This window comes from Haliotis asinina, chromosome 4 (assembly GCF_037392515.1).
Source record: "Haliotis asinina isolate JCU_RB_2024 chromosome 4, JCU_Hal_asi_v2, whole genome shotgun sequence".
NCBI lineage: Eukaryota > Metazoa > Mollusca > Gastropoda > Lepetellida > Haliotidae > Haliotis > Haliotis asinina.
Genome location: NC_090283.1, coordinates 10329775 through 10345648, shown reverse-complemented (window position 1 = coordinate 10345648; position 15874 = coordinate 10329775). Strand labels below are relative to the sequence as shown.

The window sequence follows — 15874 nt, the reverse complement described above, 5'->3', positions numbered from 1 at the left end:
CAAAATTTAGCTATCAAGTCCTCGGTAGCGGGATCACTTGTGTGGTGGCATAGTTGCGCAGCTGTACATTATGAGTTCGTTATCCCGCCGTTGCCTCAACGGATTCCTTGCAAACTTTCAGTGTGAGAGGTGGTGCTTCGGTCTAAGGAATTAGGATCACATCAGTTGGGTCATTGAAAAGGGCCTTTTTTGAGTGGTGCACTCTCATGGTGAGGGAAAGGAACTGGTGCAACCATCATCTTTTGACCCAAGGGGATTGTGGCTGCCGGGGATTTTGATACTTTTTAAACCATTCTATCTTTCTGTCTTTGGTAGCACATCGAAGGATATCTCTGGCATAACCCTTGCTATGTTTAAGGGCTGCTGGGAGACTTAGATGTGAAAAATACGCCACTAACCTGCATCTGTGGAAAAAAACCCCATAATTCTACTAATACACGTGGAATTATCGACAAATAAACACTCAAGATCTAAGGGAGACTTCGCATTCCAGCCGCCCTGATCTTTACTGGCAATCATAAAGACATTAAGAAAATCTCAGCGGTCAGAACCTGGATATTTACAATTGAAAACATTTGGTAAATACTCAATGAAAAATTGAAGTCCAGTCGAGAAGTGCTGAGAAGGGTCAATTCTGGGGACTGCCACAATCTGGAGTTTTATTCGGTTAAGCTCCCTAATACAATAACATCATAATGGAAGAATGTGATGGTACCGATAAGTCTTGGAAGAGAGCAAATGATTAGTGGTACAGCTGAGATGTGAGTCATTTTTGTATGACGTAGGACATTATTTTAGGTGGAGGAGCCAAAATTGTCAGACATTCTATTTTGTTAGTTGTCCGGTGAGTGGTGCACGATTCTGGGCCCCAACGTTGACGTGAAAGGCGCTGTGTATGCTGAGAGGATTGCTTAGATGAATTCATAGCTATAAGCGTTGTACTAGAAACAAACAAGTTCTTTCAGGGAAACTAGGAAATATCTGAGCAACTTTGTGTGTGAGAAATAATTCTAAACTAAGTGGACTTGAACGCCATACTGGACTTATCTTTGAGCATGTATCTTAGCTGCATCATCCCCAGACCAAGAGTGGAAAGACATTGACTAAGGAGCAGGGTGCAACACCCGGACATACTAAGGTAACACTATATTACCTGTTGTTGATGTGCATTTTAGGACTATGGCATCTGGTAATCGTTTTTGGATCATGCAGAAAAAGGACACTGTGAGAAAGCCAAAAACTAATTTCCACGATAGCATTACTAAAGCTGCCAGAGAGTCTGAGTGAAGAGAAGCAGATGGTGAATAGTCATGGCAAACTGATGGCAATCCTGGTCGAAAAGCTTTTAAGCACAGGAACCTGATCTTGAAGAAGCTATTGATCTGGTACGCAACGCAGTGAGCTTGGACTTCGCCTGATGCTGAGAGTGGAGGAGCAAAGTCTTAAGGGTGAAATGGGGGATCAGCAGAGATTCACAGAAATGAAATGAGGGACCAGCAGAGATTCACAGAAATGAAATGGGGGACCAGCAGAGATTCATAGAAATGAAATGGGGGATTAGCAGAGATTCACAGAAATGAAATGGGGGACCAGCAGAGATTCACAGAAATGAAATGGGGGACCAGCAGAGATTCACAGAAATGAAATGGGGGATTAGAAGAGATTCACAGAAATGAAATGGGGAACCAGCAGAGATTCACAGAAATGAAATGGGGGATCAGCAGAGATTCACAGAAATGAAATGAGGGACCAGCAGAGATTCACAGAAATGAAATGGGGGATCAGCAGAGATTCACAGAAATGAAGTGAGGGACCAGCAGAGATTCACAGAAATGAAATGGGGGATTAGAAGAGATTCACAGAAATGAAATGGGGGACCAGCAGAGATTCACAGAAATGAAATGGGGGATCAGCAGAGATTCACAGAAATGAAATGGGAGGTCAGCAGAGATTCACAGAAATGAAATGGGGGACCAGCAGAGATTCACAGAAATGAAATGGGGGACCAGCAGAGATTCACAGAAATGAAATGGGGGAACAGCAGAGATCAGCAGAGATTCACAGAAATGAAATGGGGGACCAGCGGAGATTCACAGAAATGAAATGGGTGACCAGCAGAGATTCACAGAAATGAAATGAAACATGCATGTTCATAAAGTTCTGCAAAGATACGTCATCTCACATCTCGTCCAGGAAGATGACACTCCATGGACAACAGGAAAAGCACAAAGATCCAAAGAATGATTAGCTATGACCATCTTCGGGCATTGAGCAATTAAAAAAGTAAAAGTTTTAATATACATGAAACTCAATGTTAGACTGTTTTGGCTGGACACATTCATGGGATTGGAGTGAGTGAGTGGAGTTTTACGCCACACTCTGCAAAACATGGCAGTGGTTTGTAAATAATCAAGTCTGGACCAGACAATCCAGTGATCAACAGCATGAGCATCGATCTGTGAAAGTGGGAACTGATGACATGTGTCAACCAAAAGTCAGCGAGTCTGACCACCTGATCCCGTTAGTCGCCTCTTATGACAAGCTGACATGACATGGGATTGAAGAACGTTGATAGGCTCACTACTGGACACGATAGGAACAGACACAGACTTACTGTGGTCTTGGGCATGTCCACTGATGGCCACAGTCTCAAAGTTATGGAGATCTTATAAAGTTTTGTTGAATGTTCAAAAATGCAAAGCACCATTCCCATATCTTGAACTATTTGTTTTCAAAGCCAGATCAATGATTGAAACCCTGATTGATTCTGCTTTCAGTTTTTCTTTGCAACTGAACCCTCACTTCTGCTTGAGGACAGTCACAAGAGCCATTATGATGCTGTTGTCAAATCACTCAAATTCTTGAATGTGGTCACCAAGCTAATTCCACCCAAACCCATGACTTACTGGCAACCTCTGGGTGTATCTGAATAAAAGAGAATCTCTACACAGAGTATTTATAGAATACATCGTGGGTCCATCTCAGGTCAGTTGTATCAATAAATGGTAAGACAAATGTATATTTGAATGCTTTATTATCTATAACTGATTTTTCCATGTTATATTTCTCAACAATTTGTAAAGTGTATCAAAAATAGTAATACTATCTGAGAGTAAAAAGCAGAAATATATAATTGTAAAACATTGGCACAGGATAATAAAATCCTAAAACTTGTGAATGTTTAAATCATTAACTGCATATTTTTAATGAACGTATTTGGATAAGAGAGCATGAAAACTCAAAAGAATATTTACACACTGAAAAAATTAAGAATTTTGTGTCATCTATGATGACAATTGACTATTTACAAGTAATTTGAACATAGGAATATTGACATTGCACTGTGAACTGGAAACCACCAACATAAGTTCCAATTTCTGATTTTGTTCTACTCAAAGCAAGCTTTCCTGGGACACACTATACACAAGCATGTCAAAATAGCATATATGTCAATTTCACAAGTGTTGAAAAACTACAGATAATACCTAACTAGTAATTGCAAATATTTAGTACTATTACTGGAGGAGGCAGCATTAATTCATGTCAGGGAAGCTGTCGTGTCCTGTGGTGTTGATGCGGGGGTGGATCTTCCGACCGCGGAAGCTGTCCTGGGGCTCCCCGTTGAAGGAGGACAGATGAACTCCGCTGCCCTGATATGCAGGGTTGACATACATCTCCGGCTGTTGTGGGTAGCGCTCACGATCCATGCGCTTCTGCTCTGCACAAGATCTGGAAACAAGCGGAACAGTGTGAGTCATTTTAGTTTTAAGCCCCTTCAGCAGTATGTCAGAGATGTGCACAGTAGGGAATGGAACCTTTGGCATGAAGAGTGAATCACTAGGCTACCTTTCTGCCCTGAAGTGGAACAGAAGTAGAAGTGTTTGTAGTTGTATAAACAGAAATAGTCCTCTCTGCTGTTTCCTGAAAACTTCCAAAGTAGAAAATCCCTTTTTTCCTGCATGTTGTTCAAAGATGGCAAAATATCCAAACATCATATCTAAATGGGCAGATTGTAGAAAAAAATTATCAAAGAAATTTTACCGTCTCATGCAGGCCAGTTTTACAATGACAGCAAACAAGATGAAGAGGACGACGGCGCAGGCAACACCGATGCCAATGGTGGCTTTGAGGTCAAGAATGGATGATCCGTCCTTGATGGGTGTCTCCTTCTTGCACACTTCACCTGAAACACAGAGCACAAAGCCTGACACTAGGAACCAAACAGACCTAACCGTCATGGATGGACAACAACAATAATAATAATAACACTAACAATACATAAAGAGTATGGTTTCCCTCTGTTGTTAGCAATATTCCAGGAACACAAATATGTTTTACGTATTGTACCCATGAGGTGAGCTGAATCCTGGTCTCTGGCATGACAAGTGAACACCTTGACATCTGGGCTACCCTGTAACATAACTCCACATGCAGTGTGTGCTTGAGCTTTTAATTTGAGTTTCAGTTCAATCAGTGAAGCTTGAGTTTGAGTTGGAGAATGTTCTCATCTGAAGGAGCTATGGTCAAAGCTTCGTCTTTACTCCTGCTACACAGAGGCAATGGTGAAGTCACATGAGTGGACATCTCAAGTAGGCTAGGTGAGCTTAGTTTTATGCCTCTTTGGCAATATTCTATCAATATCACGACCAGGGGCGTTAGAAATGAGCTTCAAACATTGTGTCCATGTGGAATCAAATCCAGGGCCTCTTTTCACAAAGCACCTGTCAAGATCTGGGGTAGAACTGATCTTCAGCAACCCATGCATATCATAAGAGGGAACATTCGGGATCAAGTGGTCAGACTTGATGACTTGGTTGACACATCTTCAGTTCTCTGTTGCACAGATCAATACCCATGCTGTTGCATTGATCACTGGATTGTTTGGTCCAGACTAGATTATTTACAGATTGCCGCCATATAGCTGGAATATTGCTTGTTCTCGTCATATGGCTGCAATATTGCGGATGTGATGTTAAATAATAACTCACTCACTCACTGGAATATTGCTGACTCACTAAGGTAGTGGTAGTGCTGTGTTGAAGAATGGGAGTAAAGGTTAATGCAAGTAAAGACTGCACTGTCACAGGGACCACTGGATGCAGTGGCACAAAACAAGCTTAGCACTATGTTAGTCATAAGTCTGTGTTGAGGCAGGAGAGTTACGATCACCATAACACTAAGATCGCTTTTTACAATGGCACTCTCATCTTCAGCATGATGATGGAATAGATGTTGACTCACCATCAATTGTTGTCCACTGAGTTTTGCTGACCATGGGTTGACAGGAAACACAGGTGTTGTTGGCAGAGACAGCATCAGCAGTGTAGCACTGTCCACCAATGTTACAGGTGTTGTCCTGTGTGGAATGGAAAACAACAGGTTACACTTTCGAGGCTGCTGGTGAACATTAGTCCAGATAATAACTAGTATGTAATCATATGCACAAAACCATGAGGTAAGGTAAGTATTTAAATATCTAAACTATTTACATTTTACATAATTTCACTAATTTCATACAATTTCTCTTGTTGGACTTCACACTTCCAGGTCACACGACCTCACCACTACGGTAACACCTGTTAGTAGCATCAGGTGAGGTCCCATTCTATCTCCAGCAAAGTGACCTCACCTGATGGCAACACCTGTTAGAATGTGACCTGATGTTAACACTCCCAAGCAATGTGACCTCACCTGATGTTAACACTCCCAAGCAATGTGACCTCACCTGATGGTAACACTTCCTGGCGATGTGACCTCACCTGATGGTAACACTTCCTGGCGATGTGACCTCACCTGATGGTAACACTTCCTGGCGATGTGACCTCACCTGATGGTAACACTTCCTGGCGATGTGACCTCACCTGATGGTAACACTTCCTGGCGATGTGACCTCACCTGATGGTAACACTTCCTGGCGATGTGACCTCACCTGATGGTAACACTTCCTGGCGATGTGACCTCACCTGATGGTAACACTTCCTGGCGATGTGATCACATTGTTGACATGTGGGGTCGTAGGCGATGAACACCTCCTTCTGACTCTGGGCCACACCATCGTTGCTAATGGCAACAAGTGCTGCTAAGTTAGTTCCCCTAATGGCTGAGATGGTGCAGTGGACTGTTGTCTCGGTAACCAGCCTGGCAGACGTCATGATGACCATGTTTCCAGGCACACGAGTAAATCCGTTCTCGTTGATCTGGAGATGTGAAAAAGGGAAGAAATTATAACTTTAGCTAAAACTAAACTCAGTCAGTCTGTTGCAACACACACACTTCCCATTAAATATACAGGTAAATATGCAGAACAAAACAAGTTGGGAATCACAAATATTTTCAGAGAAGACTGAGCATACAACTTCATGAAAACATCCTTATAAGACGCTACGGTTTAATGTGATGCACAGAACTGAAGCAGAAAACACAAGAATACAGAGAGCATACCTACAGTGCATTAATAGTATGTTGTGTCTGCTATTTCACCATCAATAATGTCCACATGATTGTTGATTCATTCTAGGCTCTGAGGTAATTTTCTCAAAGTACACTATGCTACACTATATAAGTAGTTTACAAGCAAGGACAGTAAAATGTATTTATGGAGGTCAGATGGACATCCCATTCTGCAAGTCAAGTTAAAATCCAGACTGTTATCATGCCTTGCTTTCTGCCATTCATTCTTCTATACATATCAAAGGTGATCTGTGTAACAGTCAGGCAATCTTATACTTGTCCTGTATAATAGCCAAATTTATGCGCATACAGACACAATATACTTTATTATTTACTGTTGAACTATGACCAGTTAATAAACTTGGCTCTGATAACTGATGTTTCTTTAAGCAAATCTTTGTGAGACACTGGAAATGAATATGGCCTTAGCTTCTTGTAGACTTCAGAGCCAACTGATATCACATAAATCCATTGTTGTAATCTTAGATTCCATGATGTTTTACCTCCACGATCTCAATGTGACATTTCAGGAGCTCAGATTCCACAAAGTTGCGTCCAGAGACAAAGATGTCAGTGCAGGTCTGGGTGTCCGAGAACTCGCAGAGTCCAAAGTGTTCAAGTCCATAAAGGATTGGTGGCTGCAGGTGTTGCTTGTTGATGGAACAGTCGGTACCAAGGTAACCAGAGTTGCAGAGACAGATTCCTGGTAGATATGGAGACAGGTACAGTCAGACTTAAAGGACTGTTATTTCCAACTGCAGCAGCTAATGATGCCAATCACTGGATTGTCTGGCCCAGACTTGACAACTTACTGAGCATTTTCTTAGCCAGAAGAGTGGTATTAAATAACAATTACAGTCAGAGGAATTGCAGTCAAGAGAAAGAAGGGGTAGGCCAGTGTTAGAAGAGTTCCTTTGTTTTTTGAAGGCCTGACTTTAATTCTCAATGAGCAAATATTGCTAGTCCAAATATTGCTAGAAACAGTGTAAATCTAAACTCACTCACTCACTCTTGGACACATTGTTGATAGAATTGGTCTTCAGCAACCCATGCTTGTCAAAGGCTACTAGTTGGATTGGGTGGTCAGGCTTGCTAACTTGGTTGCCAAATATCATTGTATCCCCTTTGGGAAAATCAATGCTCATGCAGTATATCACTTGAATGTCTGGTTCTATCGCCATATAACTGGAATACTGCCAAGGGGCGGCTTCATAAAACTAACAAACAGACATTGTGATCCAGTTTCTATATGGCAGGCAGCAATTATAAAGTAAGTTAAAGTACAAGTCATAATGATTGAAGAAAGGTAACAGATACTGAAAGACAACACGTAACAACAGGAAAATCACCTCCTTCACATCTGCCGTTGCCGTTACAGTCGACAGGCGTACAGGCCAGGTTCATTATCTCAGCGGCAATCTCACGGGCTTGTGTGTCCGTCTGGAAAATGGGGTCCTTCTCTATGCCGCTGATGCAAGTCTCCTTCAGGTCCTCATTGGTCTCGGAAGCAAAGTCTGTCGTCCCTGTCATCTGAAACAGTATGTGCAATAATTTTATCATAGTCTGAGAGCCGGGAACTAACCATAGATGGTAAGCATTTATGTGATGGACTTATTCTTGGGGGGAACATTTCACCATTGTGAAACTATGTAAGTATACATTTTAAAAAAAGTATAGGAACTTCATTTTCAATTTATGATTGAAAAAACTGGGAGATGTATCAGAGTCAGTCAATGTTGATATAATAATAATGAATGTTTTGAGAGTGCATCAGCTCTTGCACTTCCTTTCAACTATGGCTGTTTGTATCATCCCGGAAAGATGATTTGTGAAATTTGCATGTGTGTGATTTTCATTTTCAAACAAAAGAAAATGCTAGAAACAAACACGAGGAACTGTGAGAGTGTTTGGGTGACTTTAGTATGGGGCTGCTGTGTTATGTGTTTTGGTGATAAAGAAGAATGGTGGTGCGTTCATAAGATGTCTGTCAACAATAATACTTCTGTCCAAATTGAAAGTTTGGGTTCCCCTACTTCTTTATAAGACAATAGTAGACTCATATCAAGACAAATATGTCCTACTATCATGCTGTTCACATCAAATGGAGTCGGTACGGTGGACTATATGATATGCTCATCAGCGTTGTTCCATAACATTTTAAACTTCAGAGTTTGTTCAAATGATGAATCAAACCACTTCCTTTGCCTTGCACACTTAACCTAGAGTGAGTGAGTGAGTTTAGTTTTACTCCACACTCAGCAATATTCCAGCTATATGGTGGTTTTCTGTAAATAATCAAGTCTAGACCAGACAATCCAGCGATCAACAGCATGAGCATCGATCTGCGTAGTTGGGAACCAATATGTATCTACCAAGCCAGCAAGCCTGACCACCCGATCCTGTTAGACACTTCTTACAACAAACACACCTCGCCTTTTATGGCAAGCATGGGTTGATGTCATTAAGGTCTATTCTACCCCGGACCCTCACGGGTCCTTAACCTAGACAATGATAGAGATGACAGGGGAAAAGAGACAACAAATCAGCAGTGGAAGATCAGCTGCATGAATCTGAAACCCCCAATGACAGTCCCGGGATAAAGTATGCGTGAAATGATGATTAGTATGAGCGATTCTCTGTTGAATGTATCCAGTACGCTCCCTGTACCTGTTGAAGATTATTATGAGTGATTCTCTGTTGAATGTATCCAGTGCGCTCCCTGTACCTGTTGAAGATTATTATGAGTGATTCTCTGTTGAATGTATCCAATGCGCTCCCTGTACCTGTTGAAGATTACCACTGTGCTGACCAGGAGTGTGATACCGACATTCTTAATGCACCTATAACTACAGACAAAGCTGACACTCATACTCAGAAACTGGGAAATATCAAATCACCCGAACCTGACAGTACAGCTGCAGAATTTCTAAAACATACAAGTAGCAGTGTATCAACAGGTTTTACTCATATTTTTTATAGGATAATGAACACTGGGTCTTTTCCACTCCAAAGGGGTAAAGTATTACATGTCCTATGTTTAAGTCCAGGAATAAGCATGATGTTAACTATTACAGAGGTATTTCTTCAGTCGACTCTGTATGTAAACACTTTACATCTATTCTTAATGCAAGATTGAAAGATTATTGTGAAATTAATTGTATTACACGTTTTGCTAAAATCACAATATTCAACTATTGACAATATGTTTACCTTGCAAACCTTAGCAGTACAGAAATATGCTTGCAATAGAAGAAAGAGATATTACTGTCTATTTATAGACTTTTCCAAGGTGTTTGATACAGTGTGTCATATATTGTTAATGAGGAGTAAATTTCTTAACATACTTACTTCTATGTACACAAGTTTGCCTTCATGTGTTAGAGGTGATCAATACATTAGGTCAGAAAAAACGCTTTTGAGGGACAGGTTTTACTTTTCGCCAGAGAGACCTCTTCCCAGGTTTTACTTTTGATCTCCATATAAAATTAGGAACATTCAAATGATACATGAGTGTTTGAAATCAACTGAAAAATATCATTCAAGAATAAACTTATAATTCCCCTTTGGAAAAAAATTGTATTGTAACTGCAAATATCAGATTCATAGGCAGACACTCTACCACATGGCCACCGGGCCAACGAAGGTGGTGGGGATAAATTATCTACTTATGGTTACTGTCATCAAATTGATTTTACACGCGCTTCATTAAATGATCATCTGCATTGTAATTACCCATCGAATGTATGTTAGAGAAAATACTTCCCCTCAGTTTTGGTAGACAATGTATCAGCATTGGGAAATCCCTCCCCCCTCCGGTTTTACATTGTCTACCAAAACCGAGAAGTGTTTTCTCCTATACATCCAGGTTAACTTGGTCCCACGCTCAAAGTTGTTTAGCGGCACACAGGACTAAGGCAATGATGGCTATTAATGTATTTCAGAAAAATATAAGTTTGGATCTTTATCATGTAATGATTTGATTAAAGTATTTGATACCAATGTGAAACTAATCTTGTGTTATGGAGCAGAAATATGGGGTACTTCATTTTGTAAAACTACTGAAAGTGTTCAGGTTGAGATGTATAAAAAGGTATTAAACATCAAAACGAATACTTGGGTGAGTGTGGCAGGATGCCTCTGCAGTTATATTATATGACAAGGGCTGTCAAATACTGGTGTAAACTATTCTATTTGGATCAGTCTCATCTACATTATCAGTGTTACTGGGTGCTTTTATCATTAGATGAGAGAGGCAGAATCACTTGGGCCAGTCATATCAAGAATATTCTTTTCAAATATGGATTTGGTTTTGGTATGGGTATCGCATGAAGTGGGTGATGTTGACATGTTTATGTGTATCTTCAGTCAGAGATTAGCTGATAACCTTAAGCAGGAATGGTATATGCAGGTTGATAATTTGTCATACTCCTTTTTCATATAAACAGTTTAAATCTCTTTAGCAAGAAGAAACATATCTTGTGTCACCCTTACCATTACAGTTTAAGGTTGTTTTAGCCAGATTTAGATGTAGTAACATCAGAATCGCTGTTAATAAGGGAAGATACTCATCTACACTGTATAAAGCTGTGCCAGTATTGTTTAAAACAAGGGAAGTACTATATTGAGAATGACGGAAAAATATTCTTCATCTGGCACAATATACTGGGCATATCTACATGTAATTCTGATACTACATTTGTTAACTTAATATCAAGCTTAGTAAGTTGAGAAAGGTCACCAGTAATAAGTAATATAATATCCCATGGTTTTACGAAGCATTCTGTACAATGTGCAGAACTTAAATGTCAATGTATTTGTATAATGGGCCAGTGGCCTTAATACTGTCTGTCTGTCTATCTGTATATGAAGACAAATATATTCCACTGTCATGCTATATGGATTTCACTTTCACAGAGTTCCATCTCCATGAGGAGTGCTCACCCTGATGTCGTCCACACAGTTCTGGATGTTCTGCTCAATGTCTGCAGTGTTGTTGGTCACTTCCGCTGCTTGACTACACTTCTGGTTCAGCAGAGCGTCTCTGATCTTCTCCCGACAGAAGTTGGTGGCGTTTTGCTCCGTCCATCCAGTGGATGTGGGCCATCCTTGTGACTGCAATACAAAATATAATGGGCATGAAACAAAGGCGCTCAAGGAACATCTTACAAACTGAGTGACTGAATGAAAATTTAACTTTGTCTTGACATTGTTTCACCCAAAGAGATCACGTTTATACATATACATGTACACAGAACTCTTACTACAAATTGTCACTCAAAAGAGTGTTTGAAGGTACATAAACTGTTACAGCAGATTACTTTTGATTTTTGACTCTGGCAATTTATCTTTCTCTGTGACATACATAATGGCTAGTAGTCACCTGACTGGCAATGCTTACTTGAAAAGTAATTTGGTCACAACACTAACACAAGCCAAATGGATATTTGTTGAAAACTAAACTTACAATTTTAGAAATTGATTCATAATCATTAATAATTAATAATTGTTTCAAGTGGCATGGTTCCTGAGTATGACAATGTACACAGTGAGTATGACATTACTCTGCTCTTAGCAATATTCCGGCAATATCATCGTATGGGACAGTGGCTTCACACATTATACAGCGTGAGGAAACCAGCATGGGTTCATGAAGACAGGCAAATGTTTCAACCACTGGGCTATCCCAGTGCATGTGAGGTCAATAGGACATGTATGCTGTGATATACCAGGTATACATACAGTAGTACTTACAGTTGAATTAACAAAGGTCTCTGGTTTTGTCTCAGCCTGCCTCTTCCTCCTTCGCTTGCCATTGATCGGCTCAGCTTGGAGACTCTTGGCCACCAACTGACTGGTGATGTCTATGGCGCCAGCTGCACATATACAAAACACTTTAGCTACACTGAGTGACAGCAAGCTTTGGAGAAGGGGAACCAATACATAACGATGCCTACACACAAGCTATGTAGAACACACTGGCTACACTGACTTGGAACCATTCCATAGTTTAGTCACCTATCATAAATCAGTCCTTCACCTGGTGACAAAACAAGTTTCTTCTAATAACATATACTTGATGTACACAAATTTGCTATGCAGAGTTTCACTTAAGTGGTGTACATCTTGCACCAAGCTAACAATCAGTGATAGCTACAGTAAAGTTTAAACCAAATTTTGACTCTACTACCATACTTGCATACTCTCAAAGCCACATGCCAAGGTACTAGAGTTGTGAAAATTCACAATACGATACGTACAGAAAATTCACAATACGATATGTATTGCAATATCTTGAAATGATACGATTCACATCACAATATGCTATCTTCAGCTATTTTCTTTAAAAACGTATATTTTGATATCAAGTGTCAGCATAAAATTTCGACATAACAGTCAATTTCTGATGAAAATTAACAATTTTAAGGTCAACGATATGTATCATGATACGAAAAAAAAGCATTGTTATATTTATCTTCCGACAAAGTATCATGATTGTCGATACTACGATATATCATCACAGCTCTACAAGGTACATATATATATATATATATATATATATACTAACTTCTAATCAGGCCACAAGTCTCTGAGCGTGCGAACTGGTCACAGGTTACAGAGGAACCACATTGACATGTGTTTGGTAAAGCGGTGTCGTTGACATCTCCCTGGACACCATTGCTGATGTCGTCCTCAGATCCAGCAACGACTCTGTACAGACAAAACAGTAAGGTCAACCATGCTTATCGTAACAGGTTACTAATGTGAAAGAGAGGTTGGACTCTTCGACTAGCTAGGCAGTAACCAACAAACAATAAACCCTATGATACAACCAATGTTTAGTCATCAGCTGTTTAGTTGGAGATACAGGGCACAAGGTGACCAGGATGTTATTACAACCTCTTTAATCTGCTTTGATAGAAGGGTAACTGTGGACTATTAGGGGTGAAAACAGTATATGACAGTTTTAGTAGAACTGCAGCATTTTGCCTTCGATTTGCCATACCATACTGCAGTCCAAAAATTTGGTATCTTCAGTTTTCGAGCTGTCATTTCTTGTAAAAAAATGACAGTGTGTTCATACAAAATAACAAAGATTATAGTAATATTTTTCTATGTTATCAAACAATGTAAAGTTTGGCTCTTGTCAATTTTCTGCGTCATGACTATATTTCATAGAAATGGACCTAACCAGAAGCTGTGTAATGCAATACATAACAAACCACGATAAGAACTGATATTCATTAGGAAGGACCGATACAGACTAATTTCAAAAGATGTATCCTAGTTACACATTGTTAAACAACTGTGTGTCATGATAACAACTGAAGTATGAATGCAGTGGAAAGACCCATTTGAGGTGAAAGGAGGTTTAGTTACGTTCTGAGGATTATTCTGCTTGTACACCAACGTAAACACGTGTGTGTTTGCTTGTGCTTGACCCAACTCATTCCATTGTTACCATCATCGACCACTGATGTACCATGTCCTAGTTTAACATGAATATGATGAGAACACTCATCTAGCTAGACAGCCCTCCTTTAGCCCTTAATGGAAAATTTTAGGCATGGTACGTACAAGTACTATTTTTTAATATTATGATATCCTGTAGCAAACCATCCTCTATCAACAAGAACACAGCAGATCCTTGCATAGCAAAGGAAGACAACTGTGCATGACCCAGCACTGAAAACAGTAAGGCATAGAAATGAAGTGAGAACATATACACTACACTGTAGTACACTACATGTAAAGGTCTGTGATTTGCATTCACTGGCAGATGTAGTAATCTGGCCTCAGAGTGACGTACACTAAGTGTAAAGGTTTGAGACTCACCTCCACTGGAGGGTGTAGTTATCTGGTGTCAGAGTGCCGTATACCATGTCTGCATCTGTAATCTCGTATATGGAGCCATCGGGCTGAGTAAGGTCATTGTACCGGTCTCCGTCGAACATTCCACACAGACCTACAACAGATGTACAGAGTCAATCAAAGGACCAGTGAGACAGCCATCCTGGGGACTGACCATCTGTTTGCTGACTTGCCGATCAAATAGTTATCCACAAACCACAATTGTACTTCAAGAATTCTGACCATACTGTGCGTGCTTACATGTATCTGTTCAAGCAATATCACACCAGAAGACGCCTCGAATTGTTTTTTACATAATGTACACATATGGCGACACCAGCAAATGCTTTAACTATGAGGCTTCCCAGCTGCCCCACGTCCATTAGTGAGCAAGTGATATCTTAGGAAGCTGATCAGTGATGTCAGGGTTTACTATGACAAAGCCTACCTCTTGTGTTGCCTCTATCATGGGCTGAGGCCAGGATTTATGTATAACACAAGCAGCCTACCTCTTGTGTTGCCTCTATCATGGGCCGAGGCCAGGATCCATGTGTTCAGGTGGCCATTACTTGCTCGAACTTTAACAACTTGGCCTGTTGCTATGACAACCTGAAATAAACACCAATAGTCAAAGAAACTGGTAATAACTACTCATCATACCACTTGTTAAGTCTGATGTTTTGATGGGGTGAGTCTAAAGGGGTGGAGCCAAAAAGAGTAAAAAAAAAGAATGAAATTGGAGGGCATCCATTGATGCTCCATAAGTGTACTATGCCTGCAGATGAATTACCAAAATTCAGAACCAAATCATATGTTCCGTTTCCAAGAAATTTAAGCCAATCAAACTAAATTTACATTTGTTGTCAAAAATGAGTGATAAAATCCTATGTCTGCATTCATGCAACCATCTCTCTGCTTCTCTTTCTGAACATAAACTCATGGTTTTAGTCCACTGGGTGAGTCCCAGTTCTGTCCTGAGCAGTGGTTTGTCAGCACCATGCCTGTGTCCATCTTTAACTTTGAAGACTTGCACTGTTTCAGTTCTTTCTCCTACTCTAAACCAAAGAGTTGAGCTTCCTATATAACCTAGATCCTGTTCACCAATGTCAAACGCACCTGGTAGGTCTTGTGGTCTGCAGACATCATGATCTTCACAGCGTCGTTCATGTCACCGCGCATCTTGATGTCCACTTTGAGTGGTGTGAATCGGTCGGTGTTTCCACAGATGTCAAACACGATGACGTCATTGTCGACGAGGATGTAAACGGCACAGTTACAGCTACCACTGTCGCCACAAGTCTGGAACTTGACCTGAACCTAGGGACACCGGATGAGACAAGTGTTGGCTTAGCCAGTTTGTAACATTATCCACAATGAGTTAGGTTTGTTGCTTCACATTTCACTGAAAAAAGATCGAGTCTCAAACACAAACCAATGTATCCATGCAGATCCAGGTTAGGATTGGGAATTTATTACCTTGCGTGGTTGATTTTCTTTTCCAATCAGGTGTCTACGCTGGGAACTTCAGCCTACCAGTCACAACTCACTTTCACATTTTAAATTATCCAACTGATTA

General features: G+C 40.4%; 1 protein-coding gene across 1 annotated transcript in view; it reads right to left on the bottom strand.

Annotated features, from left to right (window-relative positions):
* Positions 1-3533: 3533 nt before the first annotated feature.
* LOC137280757 (uncharacterized) overlaps positions 3534-15874 on the bottom strand; it is a 100734-nt gene continuing 88393 nt past the window's right edge. The window contains exons 58-69 of the mRNA XM_067811973.1: positions 15415-15615; positions 14808-14907; positions 14284-14413; positions 13016-13158; positions 12202-12323; positions 11392-11562; positions 7800-7980; positions 6954-7153; positions 5964-6197; positions 5242-5356; positions 4042-4183; positions 3534-3729 (exon numbers count right to left, since the gene is read on the bottom strand). Of these exons, the coding sequence (XP_067668074.1) occupies positions 3534-3729; positions 4042-4183; positions 5242-5356; positions 5964-6197; positions 6954-7153; positions 7800-7980; positions 11392-11562; positions 12202-12323; positions 13016-13158; positions 14284-14413; positions 14808-14907; positions 15415-15615 (1935 nt within the window). The remainder of the gene's footprint in view (positions 3730-4041; positions 4184-5241; positions 5357-5963; positions 6198-6953; positions 7154-7799; positions 7981-11391; positions 11563-12201; positions 12324-13015; positions 13159-14283; positions 14414-14807; positions 14908-15414; positions 15616-15874) is intronic.